Source organism: Manis pentadactyla, chromosome 5, assembly GCF_030020395.1.
Source record: "Manis pentadactyla isolate mManPen7 chromosome 5, mManPen7.hap1, whole genome shotgun sequence".
NCBI classification, from domain to species: domain Eukaryota; kingdom Metazoa; phylum Chordata; class Mammalia; order Pholidota; family Manidae; genus Manis; species Manis pentadactyla.
In genome coordinates, this window is record NC_080023.1 from 121,610,440 (window position 1) to 121,626,770 (window position 16,331).

Consider the following 16,331-nt stretch of genomic DNA (forward strand, 5'->3'; position numbering starts at 1 on the left):
TGGTAGTTGTTTATTATTTGTTGAATGAATTAAACCATTGAATTTAAACTACATAGTATTGTACAGCTATATATATAAAGGTCAGTTTCTAGCAAAGGGAAGGGACTTTACAGCAAATTGGAATAATATTGAGGAACTGTGACAGCAACATGTCATCAGTGAAAGAAATTTTAATACATGTGATGAAGCATCACAAACCATTCAATTATTTAAGGCCTGGAAAATACATCTAAGATAGGAAATGTATAAAGCACATCAAGGTTGTAGTGGTAAACTTCTAGTTTAAAAGACTTTGCACTTGTCTCATGAAAGTATGACTCAGGTATTTGGTAAATGAAGGAAAAATATTTATATGATAAAGCAGTAATATAAAATCTATATTCATGTTGGAACTCAAATGAAAGTCCTTGGAATGAACTTCCATTGCCACATTTATCTTATTATATAGCTAAAAGGTTAATAAGTCAATTTCAAGCATTCTTTTTGTTGCTTCATTTATGGCAGAGTTAAAGTTAAAGGTATATCAGGAGAATATCATGTGATATTAGCATTGAAAATCACATTATCTGGAAACTTCAGATTATTAGGTAAGAAGTTCTGCCAAGAAAGCTGAAGAGTGAGAAAGTTTGTTCCACATTTTTTTCTCTGAAATCTAGAAAATAGTTGTGAATTTCCTAGTTAATGAAGCAAGGGATTGCACTAATCTATGGGTGAGATGGACTTCCTTGGCTAACATGCAAACTAACCATCCTATTCTTCTTTTTTGCTCTCCCTTTTATGGACCTCAGATGCATAAGTGACTGAACGAGTTGAGTATTTTACAACATGCACTGACAGTTCCCTCACTGGCACATGCATTTCTACCACAGCTCCTCCATATCATTTTAATTTCTTGTTCAATGACTCCTCTTCTTTTCTGAAAACCGGTTTTAATGGAACACATTCTTATCCATTATTGCAGTTAATTCATTCAAAACTACTGTCTTTAAAAAATACTATTAAGCAGTTCCTCAGTTCATGGCCCTTCATCACAATGGTACTGTGCAGTCACTTCCCTGGTTCTGCTACACTGCTATTGTGTTGTTGTTATTGTTATTTTCCTCTGTACCCACATTTCCATTCCACTTGCCTTCTCCATTTCCTTCTCAGAAAGGTCTACCTGTAACCTAATAAAGTCACCTTGTTTTCTTCATTATCATCTAGTTCTAAATATTTTGTAAATTTTTTGTGCCCCAGTTGCTTAGAAGTCAATTTTTAAGATTACAAATATAGACTTTTTAAGCTCTCCTTTTATTATTGATTTCTAATTTTGCTCTATTATTGTCATAGTGTCCAAGATATTAACTCCTTGAGACTTAGTTGGTTTTATCAAGTCTCAGTAGAAACTCAATTTTTGTGAATGCTTCATGGTGCTCAAAAATAGTATTTGCTTATTGACTGTAAAATAGGTATAATTATATATAAATAAAAGGTATATAATTATATAATTATGTAAATTAATGTATGCAAATTAATGTATACAATTAATTATAATTTTCAAACATTCTATATCTTCATGTCTTGTGGATTTGATCTAAATTTCTGAGGAAGTGTTAAAATCTTCAAATAAAATTGGTAATTTTTTCAAATCTCCCTGTTATTCTATTGCTTGTCCCCACTCCATCCTTACCAAAAAATCTCTGAAACCAAGAGGAATGTAGAACTAGTAATTAGAAGTAGAGTCATTTTTACTAGCTCTGGCCTCATGACAAGATGGCTGAAACAAGGCCTATAATTTAGTAATAGTAATTACTAAATTAGTAATGCCTTTCTATTTAACAGGATGTTCCAGTGATGAGAGAACCTCCCAAAAATACTTCCGCTCTTAACATCTCCCCACAGCTAGGTATGGTGCTGACCAGATACACACCAGTGTGCCTATGGCCTATGGGTATCCTAAAGAACCAGTAATATTCGTCATCCATTCTCCTACTGGCGGCAGTTTCTTCTGCTTTTGCCCAGTAAGCAAAGAAATTTCAATACTTATGGACAGACTGAAAATAAAACATTTGGTGACTGGAGAATAGGAATAATTTTTAAATGCTTGTATTTAAAGACATGTAAAATATTCCAGACACTTGCTGTGTGACTTTGGACAAACTATTTGACTCTAATTTGCCTCAGTTTCTTACTAAGAGTGTGGACCTTATAAAGTTGTCATGAGGATTAAGTGAGTTGGTATATAGTTAGTGCTTAGAACAGTGCTAAAGGCACATAATATATATTTGCTAAGCATTAGTCATTTTTATCTTATCACTAAGATAAGATAAAAGAGTGCATGTCACTTTTCCTAGTCTTCCAATTTCTTTATTCATGCTTTGTGTTCATGTCTGTATGTATGCAGTGTGTGTGTGTCTACAGGAAATCTTGGGAGTTAGTACAGTCTCTGGGAATTCTGCTTCCTCAAAACCATTCATCCATTCACTTGTACAGGGACCCAAGGGACATTTTTGGAATCTGCTTAGAGTTAAACTTTGTTACCTGTAATTGTGACTAAAATTCCCAGGGTCCCTAGCCTCTCTGTACAGCACTGGACTGGAATTGCTTCACTATCTGAGTGGGGTCACAGAATGGGATCTGCAACTGGGACAGCCCACTGGCTTTGGACCCAAACTGTGCAGAACTGCCCGCCAAGCTCCATAGCCAGCCAGGGCCACTAGGTGCATCTGCATATGTGCAGGGCAGCTGGCTGTAATACAGTCAGGCACTGCTGCCGGAAGGAAGACAGCCGAGGTCTGCATGCCTGTTACTGTGAGCCTGCTCCCCTTCTTCATCTGTAGCTGATTCCCTCAGTGATCCCATGAGGCAATACCTAAGTGGGTCCCCTAGGAAGCTTCCCGGAATGCTGGGGAAACAGTATCCACTTGGGCTCTCCTCTTCCCACTAGAGAAATCATAGGTTGGGGGACCCTTAGGTTTGGGTTATGCTGGCCTGGAGGAAGGGAGATGAAGTCAAAGTGAAACCATTTGTCTTACCCTTCAAATGTGGTTTTTCTTGTGTGTGTGTGTGTGTGGTGGGGGGCAGTCTAAGGTTCAGCCTCACCCATAGGTTCTAGATTCTTCACAAAGGCATCTTGTTTGCAGGTAGTTGTTAGTTCTTTCAGACCCAGGTTTCCCTTTCCTGAAGTTCCATTACCAGATGTTTCTCTATGCACTTATAGTGATATATTGATTTCCTTAAGAGAATGATTTGATACCACCCAGGTGTGCCTAATGATAAGTAAAGGTTAATGTAGAAAGTCTATGATTATTAGTAAAGTGCTTTCTCAAATTAAAACTCTCAGATTTCAGTAAGAGAATATTGAATCAAAGGGCAGAAGAAATTGAGCAGTGGCTCAATTTTGTAATAGATGTTATTTATCATTTTTATTAAACTTTGTATTAGCCATGTGCTTTGCATTGACTTAGATACTCTTCACCACTCTCTATGAATAAGACAGATGACAAATCTGACTTCCATTTTTTGACTAAGAAAATGATTCCAAAACAGCTAAAATAGCTTGCCTAGAGCAACAGGGAAAGTCAAAGAGGCCAGAGAAGATATTCTGATTATCAAATCACTCTTAAATTTCAGACTATTAAATTAAACCAGCTGTTAGGTGAAGACAATTACTTTGTTTTATTTATAAGTCAATCAGTCATTAAATATTTATTTTGTATCTACTACATGATTAACAATGAATTTTATGAGATGGGAAATGTACCATGATTCTTCAGTTCTTAGAACTCAAGTAATACAACTTTGATAAAGAATCTATAATAAGCCTAAAGAACACACAATTTAATACAGTATGTGATTAACTTGAAACTCTGTATTACAACTTTAAATGTACTAAAGGATAAGTATTGGGCTTAATCATTTGGAAGATATGGTCAAGTGGTTCTAGAGGTTGATTTTGGATGATGTGTGTGTGGTTTACAATTTGAGAAAAAGCATGTATGCAAAGCAAACTATGCTTTTGGTTCATTAGAGTTAAGTCTAAGTAAAGTCAAGGATAGAAAATACACAAAAATTGAGGTCATTGGAGATTACAGTACATTTCTATTTATGATGTGACAAATTTGAAGTAGTCAAAATTCCATCCAGATACCTCCTCTGATCTTTAGATTATGGGTAGGAACTCAGGTGAGAGAAGAGGATTCAAGACACATATTTTAATATACTTAGGGTGGCTTGTAAATATCACTTCTCTTCCCCATTTGAATTATAATCCAATTAAGATGTTAATCAAAACTATAAGGCAGACAGGAGCACAAAAATCACATTTATTGCTGACACAGCTATATAGTAGAAAGTGATTCATAGTTACGGGCAAGTGGGCTTTCCAATATTGAACTCTAGGGTTAGAAATATTTTCCCAGCCCACTGCAGGCAGTCTTGTACTATTTCATACCTCTTCCCACAGTTCTCTAACACTATAAAACTTAAGAGATAGAGCAGCACAGCAGAATTAATGCCCTCTGTGACCAAGGTGGCTCCCAAGAGAGAAGACACATAATCAATTATCTTTTCCCTTCCAAACTTACCACTAAGATTAAGACCCACTCCTCTAGAATGAGGCTAAGGCTGTTTTACTAACATTGTTCTTTCTACGTGGAAGTAAATAACAACCAAGGGAGAAAAACATCTCCTCTGCTCCCCCACCCATCTTAGTTAGGAGTAGTGTGCATAGAAATGCACCTTTGGGTTCAGAAAATATGTCTTTTGCATTTTGTATCCACAATGTAACTTAAGCATGGTGCATGGAGAACATCAATTACTCAACAAATATTTTTTAATTAAATAAGTTAAGAAAATTGGCAGTTGAAGATGATGTGACTTGACGACTTTCTATTGGAGAGAGTATAAAAATACCAAAGCAGAGCCCCACTGGGTAAGCTTGCATGACCTAGGTAGGAAATGTAGTGAGGAAGGAAAACTGAAATGGAAGTGGGCACCTACTTAGACTTATTGGGTCTAGATGGATGCCTGTTTTGGGTGATGACACGACATACTGTAGTTTCAGAATACTTCCATTGATGACATCCTCTATTTCTCATATTTTGTTCAAGTTGACAAGCCATTTGGGCTTTGTGGTTTCAGGTATGTGATAAGTGAAAAGATGCCAAACAAAGATTTTCCTATTATCTTCTGACATCAGAAGCACTCAAATACACAATTTTAAGCCTTAACAAGCGTGTTTCAGCCTTAATAAGCTTGTGATATATTTATTATATATTATATATTATATTATTTTATGGACTATTTTGGATGCAAGTAACAGAAATCAATTCAAGTAATTGAAACAAAAGAAGGAATATGATAAGGATATAGCCATGTCTTGAACAACCATTTGTCAGGGATGCAGTTTGGTCTCAGAAAGGGCTCCAGACATGGAGCTGGAAAGCCACAGGAAACTGTGACATATTCACTCCTCATTTCTTATCTTTGTGTCTCTGTGTGACTCTACTAAGCTTTATTCTTTCATGTAGTGGCCTTTTCTATTCAATGCCTGAGTTTATACATCTCCTCTAATCAAGAGAAAAAACTCAAACTCAAACTCAAATCTTCTGTCTGGCCAGTACCTTGGGAAACTGCAGATCACATTCTATGGCCCTCCTCCTGGGTGAGGAAAATGTCAGCTGCCCCATCCAAACACTTAACAAGCCTAGCCAGAGATCCTGAGAAGCTGTGTGGCCCATCTTATAACCCTGTTCAGGCAGCCAAGCCAGTAGCCCTGCCCAAATGCAGAGCAAACCTCCAACCCTGCCTGCAAGGGAGCCCGTAGAGTGACCCCAGACAACCTTGGAGCTAGCCTATGGTACTGCTCAATTGCTGAGTACATCCTGTGGCTTGTAGTAGGTAGCAAGCCTAGCCAGCACCCCCACTCAGTCATAGAGCATAACCTATGGCCCTGTTGCCGGAGCCCAACTAGCAACCCTGCCTGACATTGGGGCACAGCCTCCAACACCACCCAGCTGCAAAGTACAGCTGGCAGGCCTGCTCAACCAGGGATTCCAGCCAAGAGATCTTGCCCAATAGTGGAACACAGCCAAGTAGACTGCTCAATCAGAGATCCCAGCCTGTGGTCCAACCTGAACATAGAGCTCAGCCAGTAGCACCATCCAAGAGGGGAGCCCAGCCTGATGAACATAGATTTAAAAATTCTTAATGAAATACTAGCAACCCAATTTTAATAGCACATTAAAAGGATCATATGCAATCACCAAGTGGGATTTATTCCTGGGATGTAAAGATGGTACAATGTATACAAATCAATAAACATTATATAGCACTTTAACAGAATGAAAGATAAAAATAATATAATCTCAAAAGATCAGAAAAAGCATTTGACAAAACAGAACATCATTTCATGATTAAAGACTCAACAAATTAGGGATAGAAGGAATATATCCAAACATAATACAGGCCATATATGACAAATAGCTATCATACTTAATGGTGAAAACTTGAAAGCTTTTCTAAGACCAGGAACAAGACAAGAGCATCCACTCTCACGTAGCACTGGAAATCCTAGCCAGAATAATTAGGCAAGAAAAATAAATAAAAAGAATCTAAATCAGAAAGGAAGAAGTAAAATTATCTTTGTTTGCAGGTAATATGATCATATGGTTAGTAAACTCTAAATACTCCACACACAAAAAAAACTTTAGAACAAGTAAACAAATTCAATAAAGTTTCAGGAGACACAATTGACATGCAAAATTCAGTTATATTTCTATACACTAACAACAAACTGTCTGAAAAATAACTAAAGAAAACTCCCTGTTTCATAACATCAAAAGAAATAAAATACTTTTAGGAATAAATTTAACCAAGGAGGTGAAAGATCTGTATATTGAAAAGTGTAAGACAATGCTTTTGAATGAAACTGAAGAAGACAAATGAAAAGGTATCTCATGTTCATGGATGAGGAGACTTACGACTATCACATGTCCATACCACCCAAATGATCTATAGAGTCAATGCAATTACAATAAAAATCCACATGACATTTTTCACAGAAATAGAAAAAAATCCTATAATATCTATGGAATCATAAAAGTTTTTGAATAACCAAGGCAATCTTAGAAAAAAGAACAAAGCTGGATGCATTATACTTCCTGATTTCACCCTATATTACAAAGCTATAGTGATCTAAGTGTGGTACTGACATACGAACAGACACATGGATCAATGGTACAAATCAAGAGCCCAGAAATAAACCCTTGCATGTACATTCAACTAGAATTTGACATGGGAACCTAGAAAACTCAATAGCGAAAGGGCAGTCTTCAATAAATGGTACTGAGAAAACTGAAAAATCACATGCAGAAGAATTGAATTGGACCCATTTTACTTACTTATTTACACCACTCATAAAAATTAACTCAAAATGGATTAAAAACTAAAATGTAAAACCTGAAACCATAAAACTCCTAGAAGAAAATGTACAGAAGATTCTTGACATTGGTCTTTGCAATGATGATTTTGGAGATGACACAGAGAATACAAATGACAAAATGAAATTGAATAAGAGGAACTAAATTAGACTAAAATACTTCTGAACAGCAAAATAAACAATAAAAAATGGAAAAGGCAACCTATAGGAGAAAGTATTTTTTGACCTTATATTTGATTAGGGATTAATATCCAAAATATACAAGAACTCCTATAATTCAATAGCAAACAAAACAAAATACATTTTAAAAATGGGCAGATGATCTGAATAAGCATTTTCCAAAAAGATATACAGATGGCCAACAAATACATGAAAATAAGCTACTAGAATGGCTATTATCAATTAGACAAAAGATAAGTATTGACGAGATGTGGATAAAGGGTGCCTTGCATTGTTAGTGGGAATGTAAATTGGTGCAGCTGCAATGGGAGAGAGTGTGGAAGCTCCCAGAAAAATTAAAAATAGAGCTACCATATGATCCACAATCCCACTTCTGGGTATACACCCAGAGGAGAGAAAGTCAGGGTCCTGAGGAGACAGCTGCGTTTCCACGGACATTGTGGCACTATCCACAACAGCTAAAAATACAACCTAAGTGTCTGATGACAGAGGAATAGAAAATGAAAATGTTCATTTGAAACTTGCTTTTTGAAAGTTTCTTAGAAAGTCACTTGAAAAGAGTAAACCTCCAATGTTATCACCACAAAAAAAGGGGCAACTATATGAGGTGATAAATGTGTTAACTAGCCTTAATCATTTCATAATGCATACATATATCAAATCATCACATTGTACACATTAAACTTACACAGTGTTATTTGTCAATTATATCTCAGTAAAGCTAAGAGTGGGGACTATATCAGAAAATTCTGTTTTCCAAGGAAGCGTTCTTTAAATAATTTCAAATAATTTTTCTTACTATATTTCCCTAATTCCTTAAATAAAATTCTTGTTATCTTGCTCAAAGAAACTTTTATCATCCATTGTGAATTATAAAGAGTGGGGAAAAAACTAAAAATTCATTCTCTGTATTTCTACAGAACTCAAAAAATCCTCACATAATTTTAGGGTATTGGCATTTTTCACATGAAGCCATTAGTCAAATGAAGGATTCCTTTACTTCTGTTAATTTTATGTCATGCAAGATAGCTTTTGTTTAATGTTTTCATTTGGGCAAAAAATAAATTTTAGAAGTTAAGACTAGGTTAAAAAATTATAGCATCAGAAGAACATTTCTCAAAAATAAATCACAAACCATCCTAGAGATGATGGTGAATGTTCAACAATGTAGATCAGATAGAATCTAACTTGGAAGAGAGGAGGGAAAACATTCTAAGGAGAGACAATAACACTTCTGGAAAAACAGATTTTGCTCATTGGTTGGTCATATAATTTCTGCAAGTACTTTTTTTCAAAATATATATTTTAAGCCTATTGAAGTTTATAAACACTTTTGGCAGTGTGAACCAACTGGGTAAAATATAACAATAATAAAAAAAGATGCAAAATGGAAATTATTGTTTATTATTTGAAAGAATTTTATTCAGAGATTTTAGGAGAGGGTAAGATTTGAAATTTTGATAGAGTTCAGTGTTCATATTATGTGTGAATTTCATTGGCCTGTGCCATCTCCATTGTACTGGGTAAAGACCAAAATCTTGAACGTTGACTTCTAAGTCCTCTACAATTGCTCCTCTCTAGAGATGCATTATGCATTTTTGTGCTCTAGTTGCACAAGTCTTGTGTTTATTTCCTTAAACAAGTCTTGCTTTTTCTGGCTCAGGGCCTTTATTTCACAGTCCACTTTGTCTTCAACACTCCTCATTCTACCTCCATAGTTGATGTGAATCCATCCTTCAATATCAATTCGTATTATATCCTCAGGAAAGCCCTCCTCAAACTTCCCAGACCAGATCATGTCTGGGTATTACACACCTGAGACTTATCCTAATTTTTAACTTTACATTTGAACAGTTAAGAAAAAATATCTATTTCCCCAACTCCATGAAGCAAGGTGATACTGTTAACTGTTGTATCTCTAGCACCTACTGTGTTTCTTGGCATAGGGGAGGAGCTTAGTGAATGATCGTTGAATGAATAATTAAAATTTGACTTTAGCTCCTTGAGTAACAAATTCTGAAAGGAATATGGCAACATGGGAGTAAGAAGTAAACAGAAGTTTAAGGCAGAACTCAGAACATGAAAGAAGTTTTTATGATATCGCTAAATTTTAGGAAATAGATTACATGATGGCAATAATGACATGTTATATAATTACAATGTTAGTTACTATTACAAAAATAAGATTAGTTTATTTTTTAAAAAATTGAAAGGAGAGGAAAATAACTGACTTGCTCACACATTTCTTAGGGTTATACTCATTTATACTTAATAAGTTGTTATATTATGGCTAAAGGGTATTTCTATTTTTATAGTATTTAACCTGAATTAACATCTTTGAAATCCTGTTTCATGTCTTTCAGACATTAACAAATCTTCAAAGCTAAAAATTTAAGGGGTATTGAATTCTAATTATATTTTATTTCTGAATTCTTTCAAACATCAAATATTTTTACATCAAAGTTTTAACCAGTGCCTGCTGGTGACTAAGTGTTCTTAAGCTTAAGACTATAAAAACACTAAGATGGTTATAAAGACCTGACCTTCAAAGTCAGATCTCTAGGAAGTCTGCAAATATTATTTTTAGGGCAAATGGAGGCAAAGCAGCAGTGCAGTCACACATGGACTGCCCGCCCCATCCCAGCACACATCATCATCTCGCCTTTAGAAATTAGACATAGCCTTAAGATTCAAGTAGAGAATTATTAGAGAATTCAGTTGCAAAAGCCTCTGTGAGCCTAAACCAGCATGTTAAACAGCCTACAGATTAAAAACAAAATTATTAGCCATTATGTATTATCAAATATTTGCTATTTATTTTCATTAAACACATTTCCAGACATGTTCAGTAAGTTTAAAGTAAGTGTATCTACATACCACATGGTTTGTATTTCTTTTCAAAATCGTTTAAATTTAACAGATGTCAAAGTCATTAGAGTTTTTTGTTGTTGTTTCCTCCCAAAACATTTAACCAGGGAAAAGTACTACTTAATCTCCTATGTCTATTTCAAAGAGAAGTTGGGTCATCAAAAATTTGGGTTACCTTCTGCTCTACATGTCAAACTGTTATTTTTATCAAGTTATTATTATGAAAAAGATACCTTATCAAAAATATAGGAACCTAAATGTCTTTTCCCAGGAAGAGTTCATAGTAGGATATTTGACTGTTCATTGTCTTCATCAAGACCCACCTGCCTACATGAACTGGGGGTGGAAGGAAGAGTGGAGAAAGAAAAAGGGAAGGAGAAGAGGAGAGGTAGCAGGGAGGGGAGGGAGGGGAGGGAGGAGAGAACGAAACTCCCTGGGCAGTTTTCTTACCCTCTGAAGGCAAGGCATTGCACAGAAATATTCTTTCCAGAGAATCTAACGGATTGCTTAAATTTAGAGGTAATAAAAACCACTTCTAAGAAAAGCTTATCATGAAACCTAATGAGTAAAAGTAATTTGTTCATTCATTCATTTATTGAATTTATGAATTTAATAAGTATTAACTGAGTGCTTACTATGTTTTAGTCAGTGAAAGACAACAGTGGCAGATCCAGGCAGAGAAAGGAGTCAGGTAAATCAACTCCAATGGTGTACAATGAGTTCTACAGAAGAGGTACACCCAAGACAGTGAAGATATTCAGGGGTCAGTCCTGAACTAGCTCGGTAGAGGTTTCCGGAAGAGGTGACTTTTGAACTCAGTTCTGAATGCTGGGTGAGAGTTTGCATGTGGGGAGTACAAGACAGGAATGTGAGAGGAAAATACAATTCCTGTAAGAATCTGCAGTGTGTCAAATGAAATAATGACATTTTTTCTTTGTTATACTACTGAAAAGACATTTAATATGGCTTCAGGGAGTGTGGAAAGTGGTCATTTGTAAGTGGAGAAACAAAGGTGGCAGATTATGGAAGTCAGTAGTGCGACATAAAGGAGTGTAAATGTTATCCATCTGGAGAAAATAAATAAATGTGAAACTATTGAAGATGTTTATCATATTTTTGCTTCAAAAAGAAGATTCTGGGGAAATGTGTGAAGGCTGAATTAGAGATGGACAAGAGATGAGACTTTTGTTAAGAGACAAGAAATGAGAAGAATGAAGTAGGATAGGTGAAAATAGAAGAGGAAAATTGCTAGATATTTTGGACCAGAGGACAGAAGGATGTAGGTCATGAGGAGGAAGAATCTACCATGTTTACTGAATCTGTCATCACTTTCAGTTTCTAGTATAGGAAATTGATGTACTCTAACAAATTCACAGAATCAGTGATAGGTAAATCTAATCATTGAAACCAAGGCCTTCAATTTAATGGAATGTCCACTGCTAGAAAAACAATGACTAAAAAGCAAAACATGATTTTTATTATGTAAACTATCAAATGTTTATTAATTTCCATTTAAAATATTTTCAAGTAAAAATATGTACAAAAAACATAGATACAAAGTTTGAAGCAACGAGAAGAATGATAGGTATACATATACATAAATACAGAATTAAATCCAATGCAGAATTGAGTGACATCATATTGCCCCCAAATTTATTCCATACAAAAACACATGTGTCAAGAGTTTCCATCAGATGAAAGAACACTTATTTCATAGTGTCTTACCATTTACACAAATAGCCCATAAACACCATCTGGCAATGTGATTGCTGTACCAGAACTCTCCCCAGAGGGAAATCATTAAGCTGTAGAAAAATACATTTAATTTCACATATCACATGCTGGTCTAGGCATCAGTGCCAGAAAAAAACTAAGAAACACAACACAATCCACAAATGAAAGTCCCTTTGCACCATTTGTATTCTCATAGTTAAATATCCTAGTCCTCCTAATACAGTTGGAATGTAGATGCAGAAAAGGAATTTTGCTCTTTAAGAATTATTAATATAAGACACTGTGTGATTTTTGTATAAAAGACACACAAACTCCTTTACCAACTTTCACCCCCACCACAGATGAGGACCATTTAAGACATTGAGACTCTTTCTTCCTCTGTTGGATTTCTCTGTTCCTGCATTTTAGATCCCCAGGCGAAGCCCACTGTTCTCCCACACCCCATTTAGGGGAATGGTACAAGGTCAAGACAAATGCATTCCAGATCCAAGTTAAGGGATGTAGCTGGTCTATAAATTACAATTTAAGCAAAGATCAGAGAGATAGCCGCCAGCACAACCTCCAGAGTAACCTATGACTTTCTCACTGGGCTAAATGGATTCCATTGGCATATTATTGATGCTGCCATAGAATATAAAGGCACTTAAATATACATTCATATATAGTACCTAATAACATTTTAATATGAATATACCAATGCACATACAGATTGTTCTACCCCGGGATAATTGAAAAAGAACTTACTGTTACTAGGTCAGATTTTAACACAAAGCTCATTAAGCTCTTTTTTATAAAGTACAATACAGATATACATATAATAAAAAACACACGAAAGATTCATCATAAAATGTATTCTGAATCAATACCTAAAAACCATCTCTGCCAGTGCATCACTACCATCTAAGCCACTGTAAAAACTAAACTGTATGAAACCTAGAGTTAAATCTTTGTCAGAAAAGTAGGACAAATTAAGTTTACCAAGCATTCAGTACAAGAGGTCGTTCGTCTTGCCTTTTTCTGACTTGTGCTTATTATAAAACCAAAGGCAGCCACAGTTCAGCATCAGTAAAACACAGCTCCATGTTTGTTCACCAATATGGCATGGAGAGAAGACAGTGTGTTTTATGGTACTACACACAATGCACTCTTAATATATCTGAGGTTTATGTTTGCAAAGTTCTCAAAATGTTGAGAGGTACCATTGAAAACTCATTACTATTGTACTGAAATTCATTTACAAAGAGAATCTGGAGCCAATGCCTGTGTTCAAAATAACCATTATCCTAAAAGAGTAAAGCAATATACCACTCTCAGAACATGGTAATGTCAACAGAAGAATCTGGTTTTCAAAATGTCAGTATCAACAGTTCAGTTCCAGACTTATTATTCTAGTAATAACTTTCACAAGGGAAACTATTAGGTGAAATATTTCCCCGAGGGGGTCTGGATTGAAATAATCCCAAAGTACTTAAAATTTTGGTGGATTCTTGTGCTATATGTGTAACTATAGCTACGTATATTGCTCTTGCTTCTAGAATAATTAAAAAGTGCTACATGGTAGTGTTTGAAATCATTAATATACACAGTAGTTTAATGTAGATCATTTCTATTCTAAGCATACATTCATTTGAAATTGTGTTTTATTTCTCCAGAGTTTTTCTACTTTAACAGAGTATTCTTTATATTACATTAGTAAATGGAAATTTGGAATAAAGGAGAAATTCTAGGAAAAAAATAATTCAGAAATGTTTTGAAATAAGGAAATTCAAACCTAGAACCAGGGAGCCACATTACATTGCTTTCCAGTGTGATATGAATGAGTTTCCAACTATGAGCTGAAGAATGTTAATTAGAAGGAGTAAGTGAGGCCTAACCTCAGAATCCTCATTTAAGTCTGGCCACTCACAACCCAACCAATTATAAGATGTGATATCCAAAGGCCTAGTATGCTTTCCCACAGATGCTGTGCAAAATACCCTGTTGCATGAAGTGCTCAAATACGGTCACTGCTGCAAAAGACATAACTCTGCATTAATCTTTGCTTTTCTAGCTTTCAGCATGGCCTTGAGAGGTTTAATAAGAGGTAATAAGGCTCAGCAAGGAAGCCTTCTAACCAATAAGTTAATTCACTTGAAAGTCATACTTTTAAAAAAATCAGTAGTATGTATGCAGAGGGAAGAAAGTACGTTCAGTGCATCTATCTGCATGGCTCTCAGATGCCTAATGCTCCATAGTTTCTTGAGAGAATTGTTATCTATAAAACCGCTAAGGCAGTTATTGATACCACAAATGTACCTTGATCCAACTAGTTGAAATATACACATGTAACAGATGACTATTTGGAGACTGTAACCATACTCCAGTGATACTTTAAAGCCGATGGTGACACAAACAAAGAGGGTGGGGACTCTCAAGGAAGTAAACCAAAGTGATTCACAACAAGAATATCCAGGTAATTGTAAAAATTCAAAATAAGACTCATTCCTGTCTTGAGGATTTCATGTCAACATATAAAACATAAAACAAGGGAAGTCATTGATTCATTCAAAGAAAACAGAAATGGATCAAAAGAATCGAATTAATATCCTTATGAAGTCTAAATCAAAAGAACAGTATCTCACAACATAAGGAAAACTGATGAGTTTTCTGTGAGACCATGATGTGTATCTTTGTGAATCTGTAACAGATCCAAAAATAGACCAAGCATTTATTTTTTAGACACTAGCTGACTTGAAAATGCAACATAAAGGATTATCTCCAAAACTGACTATTAAAAGATATTTTTAAGTACAGTACTAATACTACCTAAAAGTTATACTTTTAGGTGTTACACATACATTGAAGTGGATTAAAAATACTGTTTATGGGGAAATTAAACTAAAATACATTTTTAGGTAATAGTTCTTTTACCTTATATAAATAATGTAAACAGGAGCTGTCAAGATGACTTATCTACTCTAATTTATATCCACCACAAGCTTCTTGTCAGTTATATAATGCCATGTCTTAATTCTAGACTTTGAATGGTTAGGAAAGTAAAATGTAACTCTGTAAACATCATCAGCACCAACATACAGCATACCATGCAGGATAAAATGAAGCAAGATCACATTTAAGTCAAGACCAATTCCTTGACTCACCTGTACTCAAATCCCAAATCTCTCTATATTTCTTTCCAAACTAAGAAAAAGAGCTACAATTAAAATTCCATTCATTGTCTATCACTTAGAACTGACATATAAAATGTCAAAAGTGAAACTCTTCTTATAAATCACATTTTTGTAGAGATACTTCAATTAACTATTTTATTATTTAAAAATATGTCCTACAAATACCCCATGCTTTGTTCTAATAGCAAAAGTATTGCGAGTTATTTTATCTTACAGGGATACATGCAGATTTTCTAAGGCCAGAAGTATATACAATTTTGCTGATCTCCTTCAAGAAAATCATTATAAAGTACTTAATGCAAAATTAGGGACAGGACCTTGGAAGGAGTATGTCTAAATGAGGGGCACTGAAGCCTACATTTCATTAGCTTCTTGGGATATCCAGCTATGCACAGTGGACAATTTTTAATTTTTTATACTATATTTTCTCTATGCTACTACATTGAATTATAAATTACACCAAAATTTGTTACCTCTATTCACATACTACCTTCATTTCCTGGTACTCTTATCTTCAGATTTTTATCTTTTTATAACCTGTATCTCAATTATAAGAAATCAACTACAGGCATACCTGTTTTGTTGTGCTTCACTGTATTGCACTTTGCAGATGCTGCCTTTTTTACAAATATGGTCACTGCTGCAAAAGACATAACTCTGCAAGGTTTGTGACAGTCCTGATTTTAGCAAATCTATCAGTGCCAGTTTTCTAACAGCATTTGCTCACTCCTTATGTCACATTTTGGTAATTCTTACAGCATTTCAAACTTTTTCATTATTATATTTGTCATGGTGATCTGTGATCAGTGATATTGACTTGCTGACAACTCAGATGATGGCTAAAATTTTTTAACAACAAAGTACTTTTTAATTAAGGTATGTACTTCTTTTAGACATAATGCTATTGCACATCTGATAGACTATAGTATAGTGCAAACATAACTTTTATATGCACTGGG

At 35.0% G+C, this 16,331-nt stretch overlaps 1 protein-coding gene across 1 annotated transcript in view; it reads right to left on the minus strand.

Moving 5' to 3' along the window:
- Window positions 1-225: 225 nt before the first annotated feature.
- Window positions 226-16,331, minus strand: part of SLC7A11 (solute carrier family 7 member 11) — an 84,463-nt gene continuing 68,357 nt past the window's right edge. The window contains exon 12 of the mRNA XM_036927316.2: window positions 226-916. Coding sequence (XP_036783211.1) covers window positions 897-916 — 20 coding nt within the window. The 3' untranslated portion in view covers window positions 226-896. The remainder of the gene's footprint in view (window positions 917-16,331) is intronic.